Here is a 23,143-nt window from a genome sequence, read left to right on the forward strand (position 1 = left end):
TAGGTCCTTGTACCCTCGATGTCTGGCAAGTGCCCGCCTCCCACCTGCATTTGTTGGGGGGATTCCCAGGCCTGACTGCTCATTTGAATCACCTGGGCAGCGTTCTGATGCTTGCCCCTTAGCCCCTGGAGAGGCCGAAGTCACTCATCAGGGGTGGGGCCTGGCATGGGTATTTTTCGGAATGCTCTCAGGGGGTCTAATGTGCAGCCAGGGTGGAGAGCCACTGGTTTAGGGTAGGGATCTCCACTGATTCCTTGATTTTCCTGGGAGGAATTCTCTAGAAAGGCAAGCAAGGGTGTGGTTACTTAATGTGCAGCAGGAAACCCAGGGACCTACTCCGGGCTTGTCCTCTGTGGCAGCATCACCCACTTGCCCGTTGCGGGAGAAGTTTACCCGGCAAATCCCCAGTCTAGGCCAGCTCAGCAGACGTCGGCAGCTTGAGTCCCGTGGGGTTCTCCATCCTTGGGTAGGCTCCAGTTCGCGCTTGTTGGGGAAGGGGAAGAGGAAGGTTCCAGTCTCCCCCAGACTAGGAACTCTGATGGCTACCCCACCCCACCGCTCTGCTGGAGGGGCTGCAGCGCCTTTGGCTCCAGGGGGTCTGCTGCAGGACACCCCATCTCCACCCCTCTGCAGACCTCTCTCTGTGCCTCTGCAGCGTCCTGGGGAAAGGTAGGAGGCGCAGTCAGAGAATCGTCTCTGCCATTTCCATGCCTTTCCTTAGAATCCTTGGAAGGAGGAATGCCGGGAACCCGCCCATCCTTCTCTTCCTATTCTCTCCGGCCCTACATCCCGGCTCCTCCCTGGAACTTCCCTGGAACGTTCTCCAACTGCCTCCAACGACCAACTGCTGCCTCCTCTCCTGCTGCTCCAGGACCCTTCCCTCACACTCCCCTCCTTTCAACACCAGCAGAGCCTGATTGCCTTAGGGGCCCGACCCGTGGGGCATCCTGGAGGGAAATTTCTCCCCACCTTCTCCAGCCCAGACGTCCCACCGCCCCGCAGCCGCCACCTAACAGCTCCCTCACTGCTCTGGGTAAGTGACATCGCGCGGGCCGGCGTGCCTGTTGGCCTTATCACAGGCCAGAGAGAAAGAGGAGAGCATCCTTAAAGACAGGAAGTTGGCCCTAGGGAGCCTCAAGGTCAGCGCTTCCTGTTTGTCCAGGCTGTTGTGAGAGGACACTTATGAGTGTGTGGCTCTGAGCATCCATATTTCTTTAGCTGTCTCCAGGCAGCTCTGGCCCGGGCTGGGCATCACTGATTCTAGGCAGGACGGCCTTCCCACACTCGGAGCACGTTTCTTTCTCTGGTGGGGTCCTCACTGCCCCGGTTATGAAATGAGGCGAGGGGCTCACTCTTCCTCCCAGCCTCAGATATGCAGGGAGCTCCAGAGCCCGGGCCTGCCCCCCAAAGGAGGGCTGAGGGAAGCAAAGGTAGGCTCTGAGTTCAATCCTCCCCTCCACGCAGCAGCCAAGGGCATCAGCTTTCGAAGGGTGGTGTGGCAGCACGCGAGTGGGTGAAACGCCACCATCTCGTAGCACCGGTTGGTGCAAAGTGACCAGTTAACGTACCATGTGTGGCCAAAGATGAGGGTTTATTTAAAAAGTGGGGCTACCTGAAAGAGGAATTTGTACCCTGGAGTAAAGGGGCCCGGGCCCCCAGCCCCTGGCCAGGGTTCTTGCAGAACCTGGGGCGACGGGAGGGCCGGGGGCCAGCACTGGGCTTGCGTCATGGCTGGCTTGTGTATTCCTGAGGTTTCTTTCTCTTTATGGCTGGTTTGCTGTTTCCATCATGAAAGGGTGCTGAGTTTTGTCCAGTGCTTTTCTCGGTGTGCATGAAGGGAATGATCGTGTGGGGTTTTGTTGCTTGTGTTAATGTGGTGCCTGGCGTCCGCTGCTTCTCCCGGGCTGACTTGACCTTGCACCCCAGGAGGAAACCTCACCTGCTCCCAGCATGCCGTCCTTCCCGGGGGCTGTTGAATGCCCTGTGCATTTATTTATTTATTTATTTATTTATTTTTGAAAGGCAGAGTGGACAGTGAGAGAGAGAGAGACAGAGAGAAAGGTCTTCCTTTGCTGTTGGTTCACCCTCCAATGGCCGCCACAGCCGGTGTGCTGCAGCCACGCACCGCGCTGATCCGAAGCCAGGAGCCAGGTGCTTCCTCCTGGTCTCCCATGGGGTGCAGGGCCCAAACACTTGGGCCATCCTCCACTGCACTCCCGGGCCACAGCAGAGAGCTGGTCTAGAAGAGGGGCAACCGGGACTAGAACCCGGTGTGCCGGCGCCGCAAGGCGGAGGATTAGCCTAGTGAGCTGCGGCGCCGGCCCTGTGCTTGTATTTTGTTGAGGAGTTTTGCATCAGCATTCACAAGGGTATTGGCCTGAGGTTTTCTTGCCGTGTCTTTGGCTTGGTAACAACAGCGCTGACCCTAGAGAATGAGTGGGGAAGTGTTCCTTCTTCTTTAACTTTTGCCAAGAGTTTGGGAAAGACTGGTGTTAATTCATTTTAAGTAGTGGGTGCTCTGGACTTTCTTCCCTGGAAGGTTTGGGTATAGATTCAGTCTCCTGACTCATCGCAGGTCTATTTAGATTTTCTGTTTCTTCATGATGTAGTCTTGTCGAGTTCCGCGTTTCCAGAACTGCGCGCTTTTCCTCTAGGTTATGCAGCGTACTGAATAGTCAACGACTTTATACAACTTCTCATATTGATCTTTATAGTGCTGGTATTTCTGTAAAGCATTTTTCTATACATTTTATAGTAGTGTCTTTACCTTCATTTCTGATTTTAGTAATTTAAGTCTCTAATTAGGTGATCTACCTGAAAGCTTTTTAATCTTAAAGTCTATTTGATATGAATATAGGCATTCCCCACTGTCTTTTGGTTACTTTGTGCATGGAGTATCTTTTTCATCCCTTCTCTTTCAACGTATGCGTGTCCTTAGCTCTAAAGTGAGTTTAATCGTAGATAGCAAAGAACTGGATCATCTTTAAAGACATATTTATTTGAAAGATAAAGTGGCAGAGAGAGAGAGAGAGATCAATTTTCCATCTGCTGGTTTACTCCCCAAATTGCTACAACCACCAGGGCCGGGCCAGGCCCAAAGCCTCCCATGTGGGTGGCAGGGGCCTAAGCACCTGGGCCATTATTCACTGCTTTCCCAGGCACATTAGTAGGGAGCTGGATTGGAAGCAGAGCAGCCAGGACTTGAACCAGAGGTACAATATGGAATTCGGCTTGGCAGGCAGCAGCCAAAATGCCAGTCCCCAATCCTATTTTCTTAACCCAATCTGCCAATCTGTAATTTTCAACTGGGAAATCTAATCTATTTAAATTTAAAGTACTTACTGATAGGGAATGACTTTTTTTTTTTTACTTACTTCCTATATGTCTTTAGCTTTGTTGTTCCTCATTTCCTCCATTTCTTTTTTTTAAAAAAAATATTTTATTTATTTATTTGAGAGGTAGAGTTACAGACAGTGAGAGGGAGAGACAGAGAGAAAGGTCTTTTATCCATTGGTTCACTTTCCAAATGGCTGCAACGACTGGAGCTGTGTTGATCCGAAGTCAGGAGCCAGGAGCTTCTTCCTGGTTTCCCATGTGGGTGAGGGGCCCAAGGACTTGGGCATCTTCCACTGCTATCCCAGGTCACAGCAGAGAGCTGGATTGGAAGAGGAGCAGCTGGGACTAGAACTGGTGCCCATATGGGATGCCGGCGCTGCAGGTGGAGGATTAACCTACTGCGCCACGGGGCCAGCCCCTCCCCATTTCTATCTTTCTTTGTGTTCAGTTGATTTTTTGTGTGTGTGACACATTGGATTTACTTCTCATTTCCCTTCATGTATATTCTATCAATATATTTTGTGGTTACCTTGGGGACTGTATACAACTTCCTAAAGTTATAACACTCTAATTTGCATTGATGCCATCTTTACTAAATTTCATACAAATACTCTGTCTACTCCTATAGGGTTCCATGGCTGCTGCACTTTGTTATTTATGTCACAATTTATGTCTTTATATGTGTATTCCTGCTAATGCATATTAATAAGTATTTCAATTACTATTGAATAAGTGATCAGTTAGAAATTATTTATTCAATATCTTTAAATCTTCTATTTAGAAAGCAGAATTAGAGGCCAAAAGTACAATGATACTGGCTCTTATATTTGCCTGTGTATTTACTCCAACAGAGGTCTTTATGCAGTTCCTCATCCAGGTTTGCTATCAGCTTTCCATTCCAGCCTGAGAGACTTAGAGCTGTTCTTGTAGTGCAGCTGTCATGGTAACGAACTCTGAGCTTTTGTTCACTTGAAGGTGTCTTAATCTGTCTCCCATTTTTGGAGGCTATTTTTGCTGGATATAGAAGTCTTGGTTGACAGTTGGTTTTCTTTCAGCATTTTAAGTAAGTCACACCCATGTCCTCTGGCCTCCAGCGTCTCTGCTGAGAAATTGCAGATAATTTTGCTGAGAATCGTCACACATGATGAGTTGCTCCTCTTGCTGATTTTGAGGTTCTCTCGTTGGCTTTCATCAGTTGGACTTAGGCATCTCCATGTAGGTCTCTTTGGGTTTATCTTACTCGGAGTTCCTTGAGCTTCTTTAATTTTTATAATCATATCTTTCATCAAACTGGGGGCATTTTAAGCCATTATTTCTCCAAATAATTTCTTCTCCTTTCTCTTTTCTCCGTGGATTCTCAGAATGAGCATGCTTGACTGCTTGGTGATATCTCTCAAGGACTTCAGGCTCTCCTCCCTGTTCCTCCTTTTGTTCTTCCTGCTCCTGAAACTCCGTTATTTTCCTTATCTTCAGGTTCACTGATCGGTTCTTCTGCCTGCTGGAATCCGCTGCAGGACCTTTCTACTTCTGTTATTGTATTTTCCAGCTCCAGAACTTCTCTGTGGTTCCTGTTTATAATTCCTCTTGATTAATATCCTCATTTTGTTTGCATATCATTTCCCTTCTCTTTAGGTATTTGTGTTTTCCTTTTTTTAAAAAATATTTTTGAGAATATATGAGAGAGTTAATTTAAACTCTTTGTTTATTAAGTCCAATGTCTGGATATTACGGATTCAGCAGAATTTGGCTCATGCATATATTTATGCTCTGAAGTCTTGCTGTTAAGGATGGATGGATTCAGGAGAGGGACTTGACCTAATTATGGCATTTGGGAGATGGGTCATTAGGAGTAGCTGTCCTAAGAGATTTGGGTACTTTAGCTCAGTCAACCTTGCTTCTCTCCCTGCATCCTGGTTCACCAAAGATCTTTCCTCCACATCTGCTCTGACATGGCCAGCCTCCACCAGACACCCCACTAATGAGCCCATTGAGTCTTGAACTTGAACCTCCAAACTGTAAGCTAAAATAAACCTTTTACTTCCTAAGAAATTCCTCTCAGGTATTCTAGCTAAAGTGACAAAAAGCTGGCTAACACAGAAAACTGGCACCAGAAGTGGGGTTCCTACTGCTAACTGTACTTGAAGCACGGAGGACCCTTTGGAACGGGTTCCCTAGGGAAGGCTGGAAGAGTTGGGAGGAGCAGGCTAGAGAAAGCCTAAAATGCTAAAAGCTGAACACTTCGCACAGTTGTAGTACCAGGACACTGGTAGAAACGTGGACAGTACAGAGCACGCCGATGAGGTTTAAGATGGAAACGTGGATCCCACGGGGAACTGGACCCAAACCCACCCTGGCTGTATTGTGTCCCCATCCTGAAGCTTTGTGGGCGGCTGATCTTTAAAGTGGTGGGTGGGTTTGTTTGGCAGCAAGGTGCTCGGGCTGCAGCGCAGGTGCGGTGAGAGGCAGGAGCAGAGCTGACAGATTTGGAAAATTCTCGGCCTGGCCAGACAGAGATGGACAAAGAAGAGTCTTGGTCGAGACTGGAGAGTGAGGTGGAGAAACTGCTTGCCAAAGATGAGTGCGAGGGCAGGGAGACCTGTGTCAGCGGGCGTGGCAACGGGAGGACGAGCCGGGAGGCACTTCAGAGAGCATTAGGCCACGCCGCCCTCACAGGCCTGTAGGTACACAGTTGTTTCAGAGAGACCCTGGTGCTCAGCTCTAGAAGCTCGCCTGGTCCCGGCACGTCTCCTTCTGGTGCCAGACCCTGGCATTGTTCCCATGATGCCGGCTTTGCAGGTGTGCAGGCTGCAAGTGTTCTGGGGTCATGGAGGCTTCCACCGAGATTTCAAAGGGAAGCTGGGAAACCAGAGTTGTGCTGCAGGGCTGGAGCCCTGCAGGGGGAGCAGGGCAGGGTGAAGCTGCTGAGGAGACCCCGGGAAAGTAGAGGTGCCAGCAACATGGGCCATCCACCAAGGAGAGCTGCCAGCAGGGTGCCAGCCCAGCCTGGGGAAGACACAGACCTCAGCAGGCAGCCTCAGGGATCGGCCACACGGACACAGACCAGCAAAACCAGAGAGGCTCCAATCTAGATTCCCAAGGATGTTCTGGACAAACTGAGGGCCGAGATGGAGATAAGCATCATCGTAAGGAGCCCACACTACAATACTGCCGAGCAGAAATGAGGGCTCTGAGCTGCAGCAGAAGGCCCTGCCTACTGGAGTCGCAGAGATGAGACGCCCACCCTGTGGAAACTGAAGCATGGGGTGGGCCTCGCAGAGCTGTAGGGGTGAGGCTGCCCAAGCCGTTGGGGGCCCAGCCCCCATCCTGGTGTGCTCAGGGTGGCAGGCATGGAGCCTTAGGACTTCACATTTGCTCTGCTGGTTTCTGGTTCTATCAAGTCTTTCTATTTCCTTGTCTCCCCTGTTTGTAAGGGAAATGTGCCTGTGCCTGCCTTGCCATTGTATCTTAGAAGTAAGAAACTGCTTTTTGGTCACACAGGGAGTCACAGGGAAGAGAGCTTGCCTCGAGTTTCAGATGAGACTCTGGACTCTGGACTTGGGCATTAATATTGGGCTGCATTAAGACATTGTGACTTTGGGGGATGGGATGATTGTTATGTTGTATGTGCAGAAAACATCGGTTTTGGGGAGCCAAAACTGGATTAAATAGAACCAGTCTCCACAAATCCATGCAGATGTTTAAACCCTGAAGTCTTAAAGTTGAGGACTGAGGGATTAAGGGTGGGGACTTGATCTAATTATGGTATCCAAGAGGTGGGCCTGTTGGGAGGTCTTAAGGTTTCTGGGGCCTGCTCTCAGAGGGTTGTTCTTGGGAGAAGGCTGGTTATTTATTTTTTTAAAGGTTTGTTCATTTATTTATATGAAAGGCAGAGTTACGGGGTAGAAGTAGGGGACAGAAAGAGAAAGAGATCTCCTGTCTATTGGTTCACTCCCCAAATGACCTCAACAGTCAGGGCTTGGCCAAGCAGAAGCCAGGAGCCTGGAACTCCATCCTGGTCCCCGTGTGGATGGCAGGAGCCCGAGTACTTGAGCCATCTTCCTCTACCTTCCTGAGAGCATTAGCAGGAAGCTGGGTCAAAGTGGAGCAGCCAGAGGGCTGGTTATTGAGCCAAGTTGGGCCCAGCTTCGCTCTCCTTCCTGGCTCACATCCTGTTCCTCCACTTCCTCTCCACCATGGCCAAGGCCCATCAGACACCAAACTAATGGGGCCACCCACTCCTGAATTGTGATCTGTAAACTCTGTGTGAATGTAAACCTTTTTTTGTTCCCAAGATGCACCTCTCTCCCCAAGATGTAGCTCTCTCTTTTAGTTAATGTAACAAAAACTAGTCTAGGGGCTGGCACTGTGACATAGTAGGTTGGCATCCCATATGGGTACCAGTTTGAGTCTCGGCTGCTCCACTTTTGATCCAGCTCCCTGTTGATGGTCTGGGAAAGCAGTAGAAGATGGCCCAAGTCCTTGGGCCCCTTCACCCATGGGGGAGACCCAGAAGAAGCTCCTGGCTCCTAGCTTTGGCCTAGCCCAGCTCCAACCATTGCAGCCATTTGGGGAGTGAACCAGCAGATGGAAAACCAGTCTCTGTCTCTCCCTCTCTGCGTCTGTAACTTTACCTCTCAAATAAATAAATCTTAAAGGCTAATACACTAAAAAAATTTCAGGGATAGCATCTGTCATTAAATTTTGTTCCTTTGAGTGGACTATGCTTACCTTTGCTTTGTATGCTTTGTGATTTTTGTGGTTGAAAACTGAGATTCTGGAAGGAAAAACACCACTTCTTCCAGTGTTTGCGGATCGACTGTGCTGGGCCAGCCCTTCACCTGTTAGCCCAGCTTGGTTGAGCCCAGGAGCAGCCTGACAAAGAGGCTGAATGAGCACTTCTCTGCTCTCTACTGAGCAGGTGTCCTGTGCGGATTGCATGGGGCTTTCTCAGTTCCCCCACGTCCTCAGCGCCTCTGAATGTGCTAATTGCCCAAAGTCGCACCCCAGCTGCTCCTGGGGACCTTACGTGGTCTGTGGGGCGTCTCAGCCTGCCGCGTTGTCCCAGGTGTCCGAGGGCCTGCCGTCTCTGCTGCTTTCCCGACCAGTGCCCGCCCCTTTGCTCAGCTGAGGCCAGGTTAGATCAAACAGAGCCCAGCCCTGCAGGCAGCCAGACTGGAACTCCGCACATAATGCCTGATTTGCCCCCCTGGTTTGAGAGAGGGAAGTGGGGGTTCAGTTACTGTCTCCTCCGTACCAAGACTACTGCTGCCTGGGAGGAGGCGGAGCAAGGGAGAAAGGGAATGAAACTTGCTACCCCTCTGAAGGGGCCTTTTCTTGCTTGGACATCCATTTGTTTGCTCTAAACTTTTTACTATTTTCCAAAGCCCCTATAAACCTAGTGCAGGGGCTGGTGTCGTGGTGCAGCAGCTGGGCTGCGGCTCTTAGTCCTGGCATCCCACATCAGGACGCTGCTTTGACTCCTGGCTGCTCTGCTTCCAATCCAGCTCCCTGCTAATGCATTCGGGAAAGCAGTGGAAGATGGCGCAAGTGACTAGGCCGCTGCAAGACCCACATGTGAGACCCAGATGGAGTTCCCAGCTCCTGGGTCAAGCCTGGCCCAGCCCTGGCTGTTGCAGCCATTTGGGGGAATGAACCAGCAAGTGGAAGATCTGTGTCAGTCTGCCTTTCAAATAAATATTTAAAAATAAAATTTTTTATTTATAAAAATAAATATTTAAAGAATAATTTTAAAAGTAATAAAGATAGTTCAGCAGGTGTGTGTGAGTGAGAGAGTGAATGAATGAATGAATTTCCATGGGGGAACAAGAGCTTGGAGATTCTTTTTCCATTTTGCTGCTCTTGCTAGGACTGTTTTTTGAAACAGCTTTATTGAGATGGTTCACATAACCACGCAATTCACCAGCTTCTGGCTGTTATCAAAAGTACATAAAGTAACAAATGCTAGTGAGGGTATGGGAAAGGGGGGCACTCACACACTATTGGTAGGAGTGTAAATCAGCCAGCCGGCCTGAAAACCAGCATGCAGATTCCTTTGAAATCTGGAAATGGGGCTGCCGTATGATCTGGACATGAACTCATACCCAAAAGACATGAACTCATTGTATCCAAGAGACACCTGCTGCACCATGTTTAAAAAAAATTTTTTTAAATTTATTTAAGAGGAAAAGTTACAGACAGTGAGAGGAAGAGACACAGAGAGGGGTCTTCCATCTGCTGCTTCACTCTCCAAATGGCCGCAATGGCTGGAGCTTTGCTGATCCGAAGCCAGGAGCCAGGAGCCTCCTCCAGGTCTCCCGTGCAGGTGCAGGAGCCCAAGGACTTGGACCATCTTCTACTGCTTTCCCAGGCCATAGCAGAGAGCTGGACTGGAAGAGGAGCTGCCAGGGCTCAAACTGGCGCCCATATGGGGTGCTGGCGCCGCAGGCGGAGGATTAACCCACTGCACCACAGCACCGGCCCCTGCACCACGTTTATAGCAGCATTGTTACAGTAGCCAAAAATACGAAATCAATGTCGGTATCCATCATCAGGTGAATGGATAAAGAAAATGTGGTGTACATATACAACAGAATACTATACAGCTATAAAGAAAGAAATCCTGTTATTTGCAGCAAAGTGGACGTCATGGTGAGAGAAATAAGTCAGACACAGAAAGTCGGATACTGCACGTTCTTTCTCAAATGTGGGACCTAAAACAATCACACAGTTTGCCATCTTTTGTGACTGGCTTCTCCCACTTAGCATAGGGTTTCCCCGTCTCCCTCCTACCCCCCCAGCTCTACAGGAGGCACAGGATTCTGGGAGGTGGGAGCAGGGTGTCTAGTGCAGCAGGTAGATCCGTGGACTGGTTCAGACCTGGAGTTGCACCTGACGGCTGCCGTCTAAGGAGAAAGGGGATGGCCTTGGAGATGTTGACCGCAAATAGTAAGACAAAGGCCCAAGGGACCTAGGCCCCAGCGGGGAGGGAGTCAGAATAGGAGAGGACAGGAGGACAGGAGAGTGGCCAGGCACCAGGGTGCAGAATGAGATGAAAGATCAGGCGTAGCGGGAGGAGCAGCAGAGTGGAGAGATTAGGATCAGAGCGATGGCTTGAATTTAGACTGCTAGGGATGGAGCAGGTTGTAGTGGCGACAGTGTCCACCACAGTGACGGCAAAGCAGACTGGAAGGGAGGCGGGAGGTGTTGGAAGAGCCCTCTAGAGGAGGCCAGAGCATAGAGAGAGAAGTAGCTTAGGGTGCTCGGGGCGAGGCAGCAAGGGGAGGACCGGGAGGCACTGACAGTGAGCACAGGGCGTTCTGGTGAGAAGGCCCGGCAATGAGAGTGGACGTGGTGACACCCCGAGGGAGTGTCCCAAAGCCACGGAGTTGTAGCTGGTAAAAGTTACAGGTGAAAGACAGGGAGAAACAGAGATCCTCCATGCACTAGTTCACTCCCCCAATGCCTGCACCAGCCAGATTTCGGCCAGGCTGAAGCCGGGAGACTGGAGCTCCATCCAGAGCTCCTACGTGGGTGGCAGGGGGCCGACGACTTAACCATCACCTGCTTCCTCCCAGGCTGTGTGTTAGCAGGAAGCCAGAATTGGAAGTAGAGCCAAGACTTGAACCCAAGTCCTTGGATACGGGATGTGGGTGTCCCAGGTGACATCTTAACTCTCGTGCCAAACGCCCACCCCCCAATTTCTAACGAGAGCACAGGGTGAGGAGGAATTTGTTGTCTACGTTCAGAGGGCCTGCGTGGGTTGGTCGGGGTGGGAGGGAAAGAGCAGGAGCCTGTGTCTGCTTAGAGATGGGCAATGAGGCCTGGGCAGTGGTGGGGGTGTTGGGCACAAGCGGCCCAGAGGGATGGGGGTGCCCAGAGTTCCAGGAGCACTGGTGCAGTGCACCCTGGGAGGTGGGGGTGGGGATGGCAGAGGCATGTCAGGTTCATGGCGTCGGGAGCTGGTTCCTGAAGGACCATTTCAGGGGTGGGCACCAGCAGTGGGAGCTCCTGAAAGTGAGGCAGTGAGGGCAACAGTCAGCTGGTGACACAGAAGGGGACTTGTGTCTCCCTGCCCAGAAGCCCTGCAAAAACAAGACAGAGAAGGTTCGAGAAACAAGCACAGGGGTCCGCAGCTGGGGGCCAGGTGAGCGGTGAGCTTCCTGCTGGTGTTTACAGAAGGCTGAGAGCGGTTCCGTGACAAGAAGGGCCGTGAGGGCCAGAAGTGGCCAGTTTGCCAACGCACGGGCGAGCACAGGACCTGCTTCAGACAGTAGGCATGGGACTCAGGGACCAAAGTGCCCAGCACGTGGAGTGAGGAGGAGTCCCTACTGCAGGCGGCTCCACGGTTACCCCTATCCCTGGTGCCGGATCAAAAGGATGAGGACCAGGTTTGCAGGTGAAGGAAAGACGTAGTTTAATCTACCGACAGACGAGGAGGGCAGGTTAGCAATCAGAAGAACCGCAGGCCTGGGTTTGAGGAGGCCGTGGAGCAGGCTGGGCTGCTGAGCCAGGTGCAGAAGGCATCTCAGAGTCCGGCAGCCGAGTGTCCCTCAGATGACAGCGCGGTCCCCTGGGAAACTGGCTTGCTGGCTTCCCTTTATCCCGAGGAGGGCATAGCAGCTCACCGAAGTAGCCACGCGGCATTGTGTGGCTGAGATGGCGGCTCAGCCAGGCACCGAGCTTGTCACAGATTGCCACCTGCTCCTCGAGAAGGCCCACAAGCCCAGAGATGAACCCTCTCTCTGACTGGGTTGCTCAGTTCCCGCTGCCTGTGGGAGCAGCCCAGGTAGGAATTAAAGCCCTCCCACAGCACTGGCGAAAGGGAAGCCGTCCACTCAGCAGCCTGGGGAGCATCATTGGTTAGAATTACAGTCAAGCCACAACCCCGCTGCCTTGCACTGGATCATGGCACGGACCAGTCCTTGTCATTTTATTTCATCCTACACCGTGGTCGCTCCCGCCTCCAGGCAGTCACACCGGGTTTCTGCTGAGAGCTGTCGGCACTCAGGCACATTTTGGTTTCCGTGGTGGCTGCCACTTTGCAGTCAAGAGTCTCCCAGGCTCGAGCCACCACCCTACAGCCTCTGGCTCAGGCTCTGGCTGTCCTGTGAGCTGTGTGAGGACCGGGACCCTGCTCCATCCATGCACCCAGGGCCCCGCATGAGGCCAGGCACAGCACAGGGGCTCAGTGCCTATGGATGAGATGCATCGCAACTGAGTGAATGAATGCATCAAGGGGAACCAGGAGACCGCCCGCAAGTCACCGGGCAGTTACGATGAGTCTTAGTTCATTTCCTGTTATGCTCACCATGGCCCCGTGGGGGTGCTACTTGTAGACACTCCCAGGAGGGAGAGCGGACCTTGGGAGGCAGTTCTCCATGGAGGCGCCTGGCACGCCTCGGGGAGCCTGGCGGTGGGGGAGTGTGCCAACTGGTAGCCCTGGAGGAGGCCTCACGGGAGAGGTGGGGCGAAGCAGGGATGGTGGCAGAGAGCAGGCCGTGTGGAAGACGGCCCCTCCAACGCTCGGGCTGCAGGGACTCTACCACTGTGATCTCGCCCTCCCTAGCGAGGCCCAGGAGAGACGAGGGGCCCTTTGCTTGTGTTCCGAAAGGGGAGACCCAATATCGCAAGGAGGTAGCTGGGGGACGTGCCCAGTCCCCGTTCCCCGCAGCCCTGCAGAGCCCTGAGTGGCGCGTGCTGGAACGTCACCCTCCCTCGGGTGGTTGCAGAGGCTGCCATTCACCAGAGTCCCAGGGGGTCCTGCTGCAGGCTTGCTCCCCGGGGAGCCCTGCTCTGTCCCTGCACAGGGTCGGATCCCCGGCTCCGCAGGCCTCCTCCGTAGACTATTATTTCGGGAGAGTGCTTAGCTCAGCACAGCCGCAAGGTGCAGGCTTCTGAACTCTGCTGGCCCCTCCCAGCTGGCCTGGAACCCCACCCCCACCCCCGGGGGGGGGGCAGCCCCTCCTACACCAGGTGGCCTTGTGCAGACAAATCCACCTTTGGGCACCCTGGGGGCTGTTGAGACGGGGGCGGGGGTGTTGTGTGGACTGGAGAGGCATAGACCCACCCTTAGCCCTAAGCCTTGGGTCACCAGCTTCTTGCCAGGGCGACCTTAAAGCCCCAGAAGCCCCACACACAGCAGGTGCGGGCTCCTGTCCGTGCGTCTGGCTGGCCGCTTGGCCTCTGCCTTGGTGGCTGGGACAAGAGCGACAGCAAAGCTGCGCCCTGCCCTGCCGGGGGAGGAGCCTGCAAACTGAGTCCGGCTTGGAGGAGGCCCAGGTCCTCCCAAGGCCCCGTGTCCGGGAGGCGGCTTAGCTGCAGGGCCCAGGGAGCTCCTGCACGTCTTTCTCCCTCTGCTTCCCCCTGGGGCTCTGGCCCACCAGGTGGGCCCCTGGGGAGAGTGGGGGAGGCTCGGACAGGGGGGAGGGGAGCCCCTGGAGATACTCCAGCCACTCTGAAGGCTCTTCCTGTTCCAGGTGCCCATGGGCTGGACGACGAGGCTGGCCATGGCAGCCCTGCTGCTGGGCGTCGTGATGGTGGCCACGGGAGACGAGGACGAGAATGACCCGTGTGTGTACGAGGCCCTGCCGGACGAAGATACCGTCCTCTGCAAGTAAGGCAGGCCGGGCTGGCTGCGGGCGCCCAGGGAGGGCTGCTTCCAGAGCGCGGGCCCAGTTCTCCTGAGCCAGCTGCTGTGGGTTGGGCCGAACGTGGGTGAGGGCTGCAGGCAAGGCAGGCTGCCCTGGAGCCCTGCAAACCTGTGCGTTTTAGGGGACTGGCTTCAGCTTCTCTGCTGGGTCCTAGAAAGAGAGAGAGACCATTGCCCCCTACAGCCCAGAGTGCCCCCGTCCCAGGGACCTCCACCAGTGTCTGTGGAGCAAAAAGTGGCAATCAGAAGGAGGCGTGTGGGGGGCCCTTGCTATGCGAGATTTTTATCTGGTCATAGGCCCCTGGGAATACTTCCTCTGGGGGTGCTGTAGGGAGGGTGGCCACCCAGGCCAGCTTCTTCCCACCCACGGGAGCAAGCTTCTCCCACACTGAGCTGGCTGGGAAGCCCGGAGCTCAACCTTTCCCTCCCCAGCTCCGAGGGTTAGAAAAGCAAGGCCCCATTCCCAGGCCACCTGATGTCACCACCTCCTCACAAGGGGGTTAGTGGCCGAGGAGGGTGACGCCCCACTGAGGCCATCTCTGGGACTTGGGGAGAGGGAGGAAGGGCCCCCGCCTCACCCTCCGGCTTCTCCTGCACATTGGCTTTTGCACACGCTGTCTTGCATGTTTCCTTACAAATCGTGGCCATGCTACGATTCCCAAAGCTTCCTGGGAGAATTACTGCTGCACACCCAGCCGTTGATTTTTCTGGTCCGTGAAGCTGTTTCCATGCATGGAGAGTTCTGGGTTTGTAATCTGTTACCAAAAACCTGGCCCCTGTCCCCAGTGCCAACTCAAGGTGACAGGGACTAGGGCTGAGGGCAAAGGAGGGAGGCAGTTTAATCTGTCAAGGCATGACAGGGGTAGCAGATCTCCAAGTTAGAGAGCTATCACCCTGCTGAGTGAGGGTGCTTTGGGGTTCTTGAGGTTCCAAGGAAGGGGAGTCAGGATTAAGGGGGGCAACAGACAGGGGCTGTGCATGTTGGCCTCCGTCGTGGTGAGGAGGGGCTGGCTGGGGCCACAGTGGTCATCTGGTCTGGTTACACGTTCAGCTCATGTCCAAGTTCCTGGATGGTCAGCAATGCCGCACTCTTCAGGGATCATTACAATGGCCACGTGGGCTTGCGTGTTTCCTGCCCTGAGCCTGGAATTCCCCTAAACAAAACCCCTGGGGGCAATACTGGCCATCAAGGTGTTATCTATTGGAGAAGCAAGTGAGTCTGGTGGTCAGAGCCTGTGGGGTGGCCTGGACCAGTCCCCCAGCTCAGTGAGTTATGCTACCCAGGCACTGTTGGGGGGCTTGGTTCCGTTGCCCCTGTTTCTCATGACTCCTCAGTCTTGAGGGTGTAGGGATGAGGACTGCTCTGACTACTTCATGAGGGGCAGGGTGGGCTGTCTCAGGGTTGGAGGGGCGCTTGGCCCAGTGTGTGCACAGCATGATCGTGCAGGGGCATCGACATTCCACGGCAATGGCTAGTATTCCTCTACCCATAGTGAAAGCCAGGAAGATGATTATTTTGTCCACCAGAAGCTTCCAGTCCCAGACCGGAGTGAACTGGCAGGCTTCTATATTTTTTCCACCTTCGTTGAACCCAACAAAGACCCAAATTACATCTTCCTGTCTATCCGAGAGGAAGCCAAGGCCTCCAGCATTTCTATTTCTTCAAGCTGGTGTGAATGTTGCCCTCTTACCTCCGCTAAGGCACAAGGCACAGGGGAGGGCTCTGAGTGCAGCCTTCTGGGTTAGGACGCCTGGTGGCCATGCTACGATTCCCAAAGCTTCCTGGGGGAGTTACTGCTGCACAGCCACACTTGTTCAATCACCTATAATCAGTCACACACAGGCTCCCCAGAGGCATGGGGGCAAGGTGACCGGAGTCAAAGATGATAGCGTTTTACAGTAACATTTCAGTTATCAGTCTGGCTTGGTTATTTCCCTGTAGGGCCACACGGGAGCCGGTGACCTCCCTGTGTTTGTTCAGAATGGCAGCACACAATGAGCTGTGTGCGTGGCGGTGGGCTGCCACAAGGGATCTGTGTGTCTCCTGCCATCCCTCACAGGTGGCTGCTACTCTCAGACACATCAGCCAGCCTTGGTGGCAACGCCCAGGCCTTTGAAGTGTACGCCGTCAGTCATCCCCCGCCCCAGATTTTGAGCCGTTATTCCAAGTCCTAGCAGTTACTATCAGATAATCATGTATAGGAACCCTTCCTTTGCAACCTCTCGGCTGTGTCTAATCCTGCTTAGGGTTGACGCCAGTGACGCCATCTTGATCTTTATTCCCACCTTCTGATCACGATCATTTTCTGACCAGTCGTCTTGGGGCCGAGTTCGTTCATCCCCCAGGTCAGTAGGCACGAGGCATCGTCTCAAAGGGTCAGGCCAGTATTATCTTGCTGTGAACTGTGTTTCCGGAGAATTCTGACAGGAAATAGGTGCCAAGCTCAGAACAAATCAGGCTTACGTCTCCGTGAACAGCATTATAATCTAACAGTGAACGTTATAATCTAGCAGCCGACATATAATCTCAGATCTGGAAAATTCTCAACGTTAAAAAATCAATCCAGGGCAGACTTTGATTTTTTTTTTTGAACTAGAGTGTCTTAATCTTTTGCGTTTTCAGAGCCTGCTGGGAAGTGACGGCTCCATTTACTCTGTCACTGCACGGCTGGGGACTCTCAGGCATGATATGTAGATGTTCCAACGTTTCCAACTACATCCTTTACCACCAGGGCAGCTTCTTACTGAACTCATGCAGATAATCACATTGCCACAAAAAAGGAAAATCTTCAGAAAAGGTTTTGAATTTTGGAGAAATTAATTAAGAGGCAAAGGCAGGCATTCCCTCCCCGGTTACAAAACTATGCTTTACCAAAGCACTGTAAACCACGGAATTCATAGCAAGAAGTTTTCCTGAACCGAGAAGTTGAAATGCAATATTTTAAATAAAAGACATAGAAATCCGCAAATTTTCACGAAGTCATTCAGTCTTGTGCAACTAATTTTTTTCTTGTTCTCCATTTGCTGTTTCGTAGATTTTTCTAGTTTTTCCTTCTCTCTCTCAGTTCTGGACAATCTGGTCTCACCCGGTGATCTTAAAGCAGTCAGAGCGTTTGCTGGAGTCTTCTCTGAGAATCCAACTGTGAATGTTTTCAGAGAAAAATCGGAACCATGGATGGCAAAAGGCTCAGAATGGCCCTGGTTAAACTCATAAAACTCGGCAGTGGACAGGAGACGGTTATGGTTCTGAAAGCCCCTGGAGGCTTTGCAAAGCGGGGTCCCTCTACGGCCCCTGGCTGTGGTGGGGAGGGCCGCTCAGTGGTCTCTGCGAGGTCTCTAAGTCCTCTTTTTATCGAGATAACCGTCAGGACTGGGAACGCAGCCTTGCACAACAGTTGCTGTTCATGACACACCCGTAGAGCTGCTATCTAAAGCTTTTGTAAAACTTGAGAGTGTTTTCCGTACAGATCTAAAGAGCCTAATTACCTTTTGCCTCTACAGATGAGAGAACCAGCCTTTGACATTTCCAGGCGCCCAGCTGGAAATCTCAAAAGTCAAAAAAATGTAGAACTTTGATTCTGAGAAAGCCTATTAAAGATGCCGAAAGGACATAACATGTCTGGTCAAATAGGATCCCTTATCACTGTGAAACAACACCCGTCCATTTAACCAGGGCCATAGCCCAGATTTACTCATAGTTAGAGTGATCAGTCGAGTCTGGTACATCAGTAGATATCCCCAAACAGTCTTAACTCTTTTAAGAACCAGCTTTCCAAACAATTAGCAAATTGTTAAAATTGACAAAGACAGCAGAGTACTCGAGAAGTTACCTTTTTTTTTCTTTTTTAAAGATTTATTTATTATTTGAACGACAGGGTTACAGAGAGGCAGAGGGAGAGAGAGAGAGAAAGGTTTTCCGTGCTTTGGTTCACTCCCCAAATGGCCGGATCTGGGCCAATCCAAAGCCAGGAGCTTCTTCCAGGTCTCCCATGCGGGTGCAGGGGCCCAAGGGCTTGGGCCAACCTCTACTGCTTTCCCAGGCCATAGCAGAGAGCTGGATCAGAAGTGGAGCAGCTGGGACTAGAACCGGCGCCCATTTGGGATGCCAGCACTGCAGGCGGCAGCTTTCCCCACTACACCACAGCCCTGGCCTCTAGAGATTACCTTAGTGAAACGTGAGGTGTTCGCTTCCTTGGCTGGTTACCAGAAGATAAAGCCACTAGTAGAGACTCCAGCTTTTCTACCCCATTTTGAGATCAGCGTTTAGTGTCCGGGCACCTGGCATCCCACAGAGCTCACAAGAACTGGCTCTGAAGTCGAGGAACACAGCCACCAATCAAGGCAAACTGTGAAAAGGGGAAACTGCGGACCAGCAGATGGTCCAAAAAATTAAACAAAAAACAGATTAAAAGGTCAAAAACTTCCCACAGACTTTCTTACTAACAGAAAGCCTTGTTGCTTGAACAGAAGATGGGTTTCTGATGTTACATTACAGTACCTTTGATATTAATGATCAAGTTTTAGAAAACCCTGTAACAAGGTTTTAAAGTTAGGGTCACTTCTCTCACACATAGCATTTTCTAAGATCTTTTCATTTTAAACCTCTTGTGACCTCATACCTATTGCAACTTAAACTTTTAGTTTTTGTCCTATCTTCTCCTCTCCAGTCTGGAGTCATCCAATCATTTTGCTTTAGGACAAAAATTCTTATAAAAGATGCCCTCTATTTATCAAAAAAACAAACAAAAAAAAAACCAAACTCTTCCCTTAATCTTTTGTAAGAATACATTCTCATGCTTATAGCTGTCTTTTTATTTTTCTCTCCCCTGTCTACGGGTTTCTTCCATCTTGTTTCTATTTTTAAATTTGCATTTACCTAATTTTTTTAAAGATTTATTTTTTTTGAGAGGTAGAGTTATAGACAGTGAGAGGGAGAGACAGAGAGAAAGGTCTTCTGTCCACCTGTTCTCTCCCCAAATGGCCACAACAGCTGGAGCTGCGCTGATCCGAGGCCAGGAGCCAGGAACTTCTCCTGGGTCTCCCATGTGGGTGCAGGGGCCCAAACACCTGGGCCATCCTCCACTGCCCTCTCAGGCCACAGCAGAGAGCTGGGCTGGAAGAGGAGCCACCGGGACCAGAACCCGGCGCCCATATGGGATGCCAGCACCGCACGCGGAAGATTAACCAAGTGAGCCACGGAACACACCCCCCCCCCCAAATTTATTTTTAAACACTTATACTTAGATCACTTATTAAGATTGAGATTTTTTTTTAAATTTTTAAAATTTTATTTAAGGTATGCAAACTTCAGGTACTTCGTAAACACAAATTTAGGAGCATAGTGATACTTCCTACCCTACCCTCCCTCCTGCCCGCACTCTCACCCTTCTTCCTCCTTCCTCTCCTGTTTCCACTCTTAATTTTTGCAAAGATCTATTTTCAGTTTACTTTATATCCATAAGGTTAACCCTACACTAAGTAAACAGTTCAACAAATAGAATGAAGAAAAAAAAACACTATTCTTCAACAGTCAAGACAAAGGCTATTCAAAATCATCACATTTCAAAATGTCAATTGCACGCATATGGATTATCTTTGAGGTGCTCTATTAGTTACCACAGATCAGAAAGAACATATGGTATTTGTCATTTTGAGACTGGCTTATTTCACTAAGTATAATGGTTTCCTATTGCATCCATCCATTTTGTTGTAAACAACAGGATTTTTTTAACCACTATGTAGTATTCCATAGGGTATATATACATGCACCATAATTTGTTTATCCAGTCTTCAGTTGACAGACATTTGGGTTGGTTCTATGTCTTAGCTATTGTGAATTGAGCTGCAATAAACATGGGGGTGTAGATACCTCTTTCATATGCTGATTTCATTTCCCTTGGGTAAATTCCCAGGAGTGGGATGGCTGGGTCATATGGTAGGTCTATATTCAGATTTCTGAGGTATCCCCATACTGTCTTCCACAGTGCCACAGTGTCTGCACCAGTTTACATTCCCACCGCATTACCTTTTCCCCACATCCTCACTAGCATTTGTTGTTTGTTGACTTCTATATGAGAGGAATTCTAACGGGGGTGAGGTGAAACCTCATTGTGGTTTTGATTTGCATTTCCCTGATGGCTAGTGATCCTGGGCATTTTTTCATGTGTCTGTTGACCATTTGGATTTCATCTCTTGAGAAATTCCTGTTCAAGTCTTTTGCCCATTTCTTTCTCCTTTTTTTAATCAAAAAAATTTTTTTAAGGATTTGCCCATTTCTTAACTTGATTATTTGTTTTGTTGTTGAGTTTCTTGAGTTATTGATAGGTTCTGGATATTAATTCTTTATAAGTTTGCAAATAATTTATCCTATCTGTCAGTTGCCTCTTCATTTCGATGAGTTTTTTTTCTGCAGTGCAGAAGCTTCTCAGCTTGATGTAATCCCATTTGTCAAAATTTGACCCCAAGTTTCTTGCTCTGACAAGCACAAGGTCAAGTCCTTGGCAGGCAGACAGAAGGCAGGGGTTCTGGTGCTTGAGGGCAGATCAGGGGCCACAGTGCATAGCAATGTGCCATACACAATGTAGAAGGCTGTAGAAAGGGGGCGGGGGCGGGGTGGGAGAACCAACTGCCTGATTGGATCAGTTCACACTGCATGCTTGTGTTAAAATTTTGCCCTGTGCCCCATTAAGGTGTGTGAGTATTATATGTTAATTAAATACCTTTAATAAACTAAAGGAGGGGAATAAAAAGACCCCAGCTGGTCCAGGCAAGGCCCAGGACCAAGCCCTAAGAATGGCCCCATAAGGAAGTGCCTCCCCCATGTTTGCCCATGTCTCCCACACTCCCACAGAACACCTAGGAAATGACACTATCTGCAGAGGCACCAAGGAGACTGGCCTAGGTCCCCAGATGGCCTCTTCTCTACCCTGGGAGATCCACAACTTGGTGCCCTGGTGACCCATGTCCCATGGTCCCACTGTGACACCTGCTATGTGCCAGGCACTCCACCAGCCCCTAGAGTCCTCAAATCATTTTCACTGTTGTAATGAATGTACAACGTGGGGACCAATCGTCACCCCATTTGGCACATGGGGAATCCTCAAAGGTTAAGCAAGCTGCCCGCCGTGCTTGCAGGACTTAGAGTTGGCAGATCTCCAAATCAGTGTCCTCGACTATCGTGACCCTCCTGCTGCTGACCCTCACCCAGGGCCCAGGACCCCTCACACTCAAGTAGAGGAGTTCTCTGGACCCCAGTTTGAGAAACATGGACTTAGAAGACTAAGACAGTGTGCTAAGAAAATGCCCTTGGACTGGAAGCCATTATTGCAAAATGGGGGTTTTGGGGGTGTCTTGTATTGCTGTTGAAGATGTTTGCTTGTAAGGGATCACCAAGGTGGAGTGGTGTTGTGGTGTCACAGATAAAGTCATTGTCTGTGACGCTGGCATCCCATATGGGCACTGGAACATGGTCTGGCTGTCCCACTTTTCTTTTCTTCTTCTTTTTTTTTTAAAGATTTATTTAAGTCCAAGTTATGCAGAAAGAGAGAAAGGTCTTCCTTCCATCTGCTGGTTCACTCCCCAAATGGCCACAATGGCCGGAGCTGCCCCGATCCAAAGCCAGGAGCCAGGAGCTTCTTCCAGGTCTCCCACGTGGGTGCAGGGACCCAAGGACTTGGGCCATCCTCTACTGCTTTCCCAGGCAATAGCAGAGAGCTGGATTGGAAGTGGAGCAGCCAGGACTCAAATCAGCACCCATATGCGCTGCAGGCAGCAACTTTACCCACTACACCACAGCGCTGGCCTCCCACTTTTCTTTGTTTTAATTTATTTATTTATTCAAAAGGCAGAGTTACAGGGAGGCAGAGGCAGAGAGAGAGAGAGAGGTCTTCTGCCAGCACCAAGGCAGCGGCCCCTCCCTGCTCCACTTCCAATCCAGCTCCCTGCTAATGGCTTGGGAAAAGCAGCAGAAGATGGCCCGAGTTTTTTGGTCTCCTGCCATACCATGTGGGAGACCTAGAAGACGCTCCTGGCTTGGGCCTGGCCCAGTGCTTGCTATTGTGGCCATCTGGGGAGTGACCCAGTAGGTGGAAGATTTCTCTGTCTGTCTCTCCCTCTCTCCCTATAATTCTGACTTTCAAAAATAAATAAAATCTTTCTTAAAAGAGAGAGAGCATCCAAGAAATGAAAGTGCATCAGCCCCGCACCCCGTGGGTGAATCCACTCAAAGGCTCTCCCTGCGGCTGTCTCACAGCGCCTCCTTCTATCCAGGCGTCGGCTGCTCTTCTTGAACGTCAGTCCACCCTTCCTGTTCTGCTCAGGATTGCATAGAGCAAGCCCAGCCTCTCCTCTTCCTGGTGGTCTCCCACGTGTTCGGAGACAGACGCCACGCCGCCAGCGCCATGCCTGCCCCCCGCACCGTGGCACGCACCTGCAGTCCTTCGGTCCCTCCTCGGGGCCCTGCAGAAGGCACAGCTGGAGATGTAGCAGTGCCACTGTGGAGGGTGGGGCCTGTGCTTTCACGTGGACCACCGTCCAAGAGAGAGGGGCGCCTCTGAGTCGGCAGCCTCGTGTCCAGGGGCCTCGGTGTCAGCCTCTCTCTCATGGCCCGTTCAGTTTCTGTGACGAAAGTGCCTTAGACGGGGTCGTTGCTGAACAACGGAAACAGCTTGTCGTTCTGCAGGCTGGCAAGGCCAGGGTCAAGGTGCCAGCGGATTCAGTGTCCGCTGAGCCCTGCTCTCTGCTTCTACCGTAGAAGGGAAGGAATACCCCTTCCAACCTGCCTTCTAAGGACGCTAATCTCTCGGTGGTGGTGGGAGAGACACAGAGAGTGAGCGAGATCTCGCATCCTCTGGTTCCCCTCACAAATACCTACATCTGCCAGAGCTAGGCCAAGCTGAAACCGGGAGCCAGGAACTCGATTCAAGTCTCCCACGAGGGTGACAGGGACCCAACGACTTTACCATCACCACTGCTTCCCAGGGTCTACACTAGCAGGAAGCTGGAATTAGGAGCGGAGCCAGCACTCAAACCCAGGCACTTTGAAATGGGTTGCGGGTGTCTGAACTACTAGGCTGAAGGCCTGTCTGTAATCTCTCTTTTCAGAGGGTGATTTTAATAAGGGTAATGTACTTGGGGCCTAAAATCCCCACCTCTTAATAC

At 51.3% G+C, this 23,143-nt stretch overlaps 1 protein-coding gene across 6 annotated transcripts in view; it reads left to right on the forward strand.

Annotated features, from left to right (window-relative positions):
- The first annotated feature begins 797 nt into the window (after positions 1–797).
- The window catches only part of PEBP4 (phosphatidylethanolamine binding protein 4), a 218,188-nt gene continuing 195,842 nt past the window's right edge, over positions 798–23,143 (forward strand). Inside the window, exons 1-2 of one of the 6 annotated variants that reach the window (XM_051836751.3) lie at positions 798–1,033; positions 13,812–13,948. In XM_051836751.3, coding sequence (XP_051692711.1) covers positions 13,818–13,948 — 131 coding nt within the window. In that variant the 5' untranslated portion in view covers positions 798–1,033; positions 13,812–13,817. Of the gene's footprint in view, positions 1,034–13,277; positions 13,719–13,795; positions 13,949–23,143 lie in introns of those variants that run through there. The other 5 variants (XM_089302227.1, XM_051836752.3, XM_051836753.3 and 2 more) reach the window with 5 other exon arrangements.

Source organism: Oryctolagus cuniculus, chromosome 8 (genome assembly GCF_051225735.1).
Source record: "Oryctolagus cuniculus isolate XC-2025 breed Fujian yellow rabbit chromosome 8, ASM5122573v1, whole genome shotgun sequence".
Classification (NCBI taxonomy): Eukaryota; Metazoa; Chordata; class Mammalia; order Lagomorpha; family Leporidae; genus Oryctolagus; species Oryctolagus cuniculus.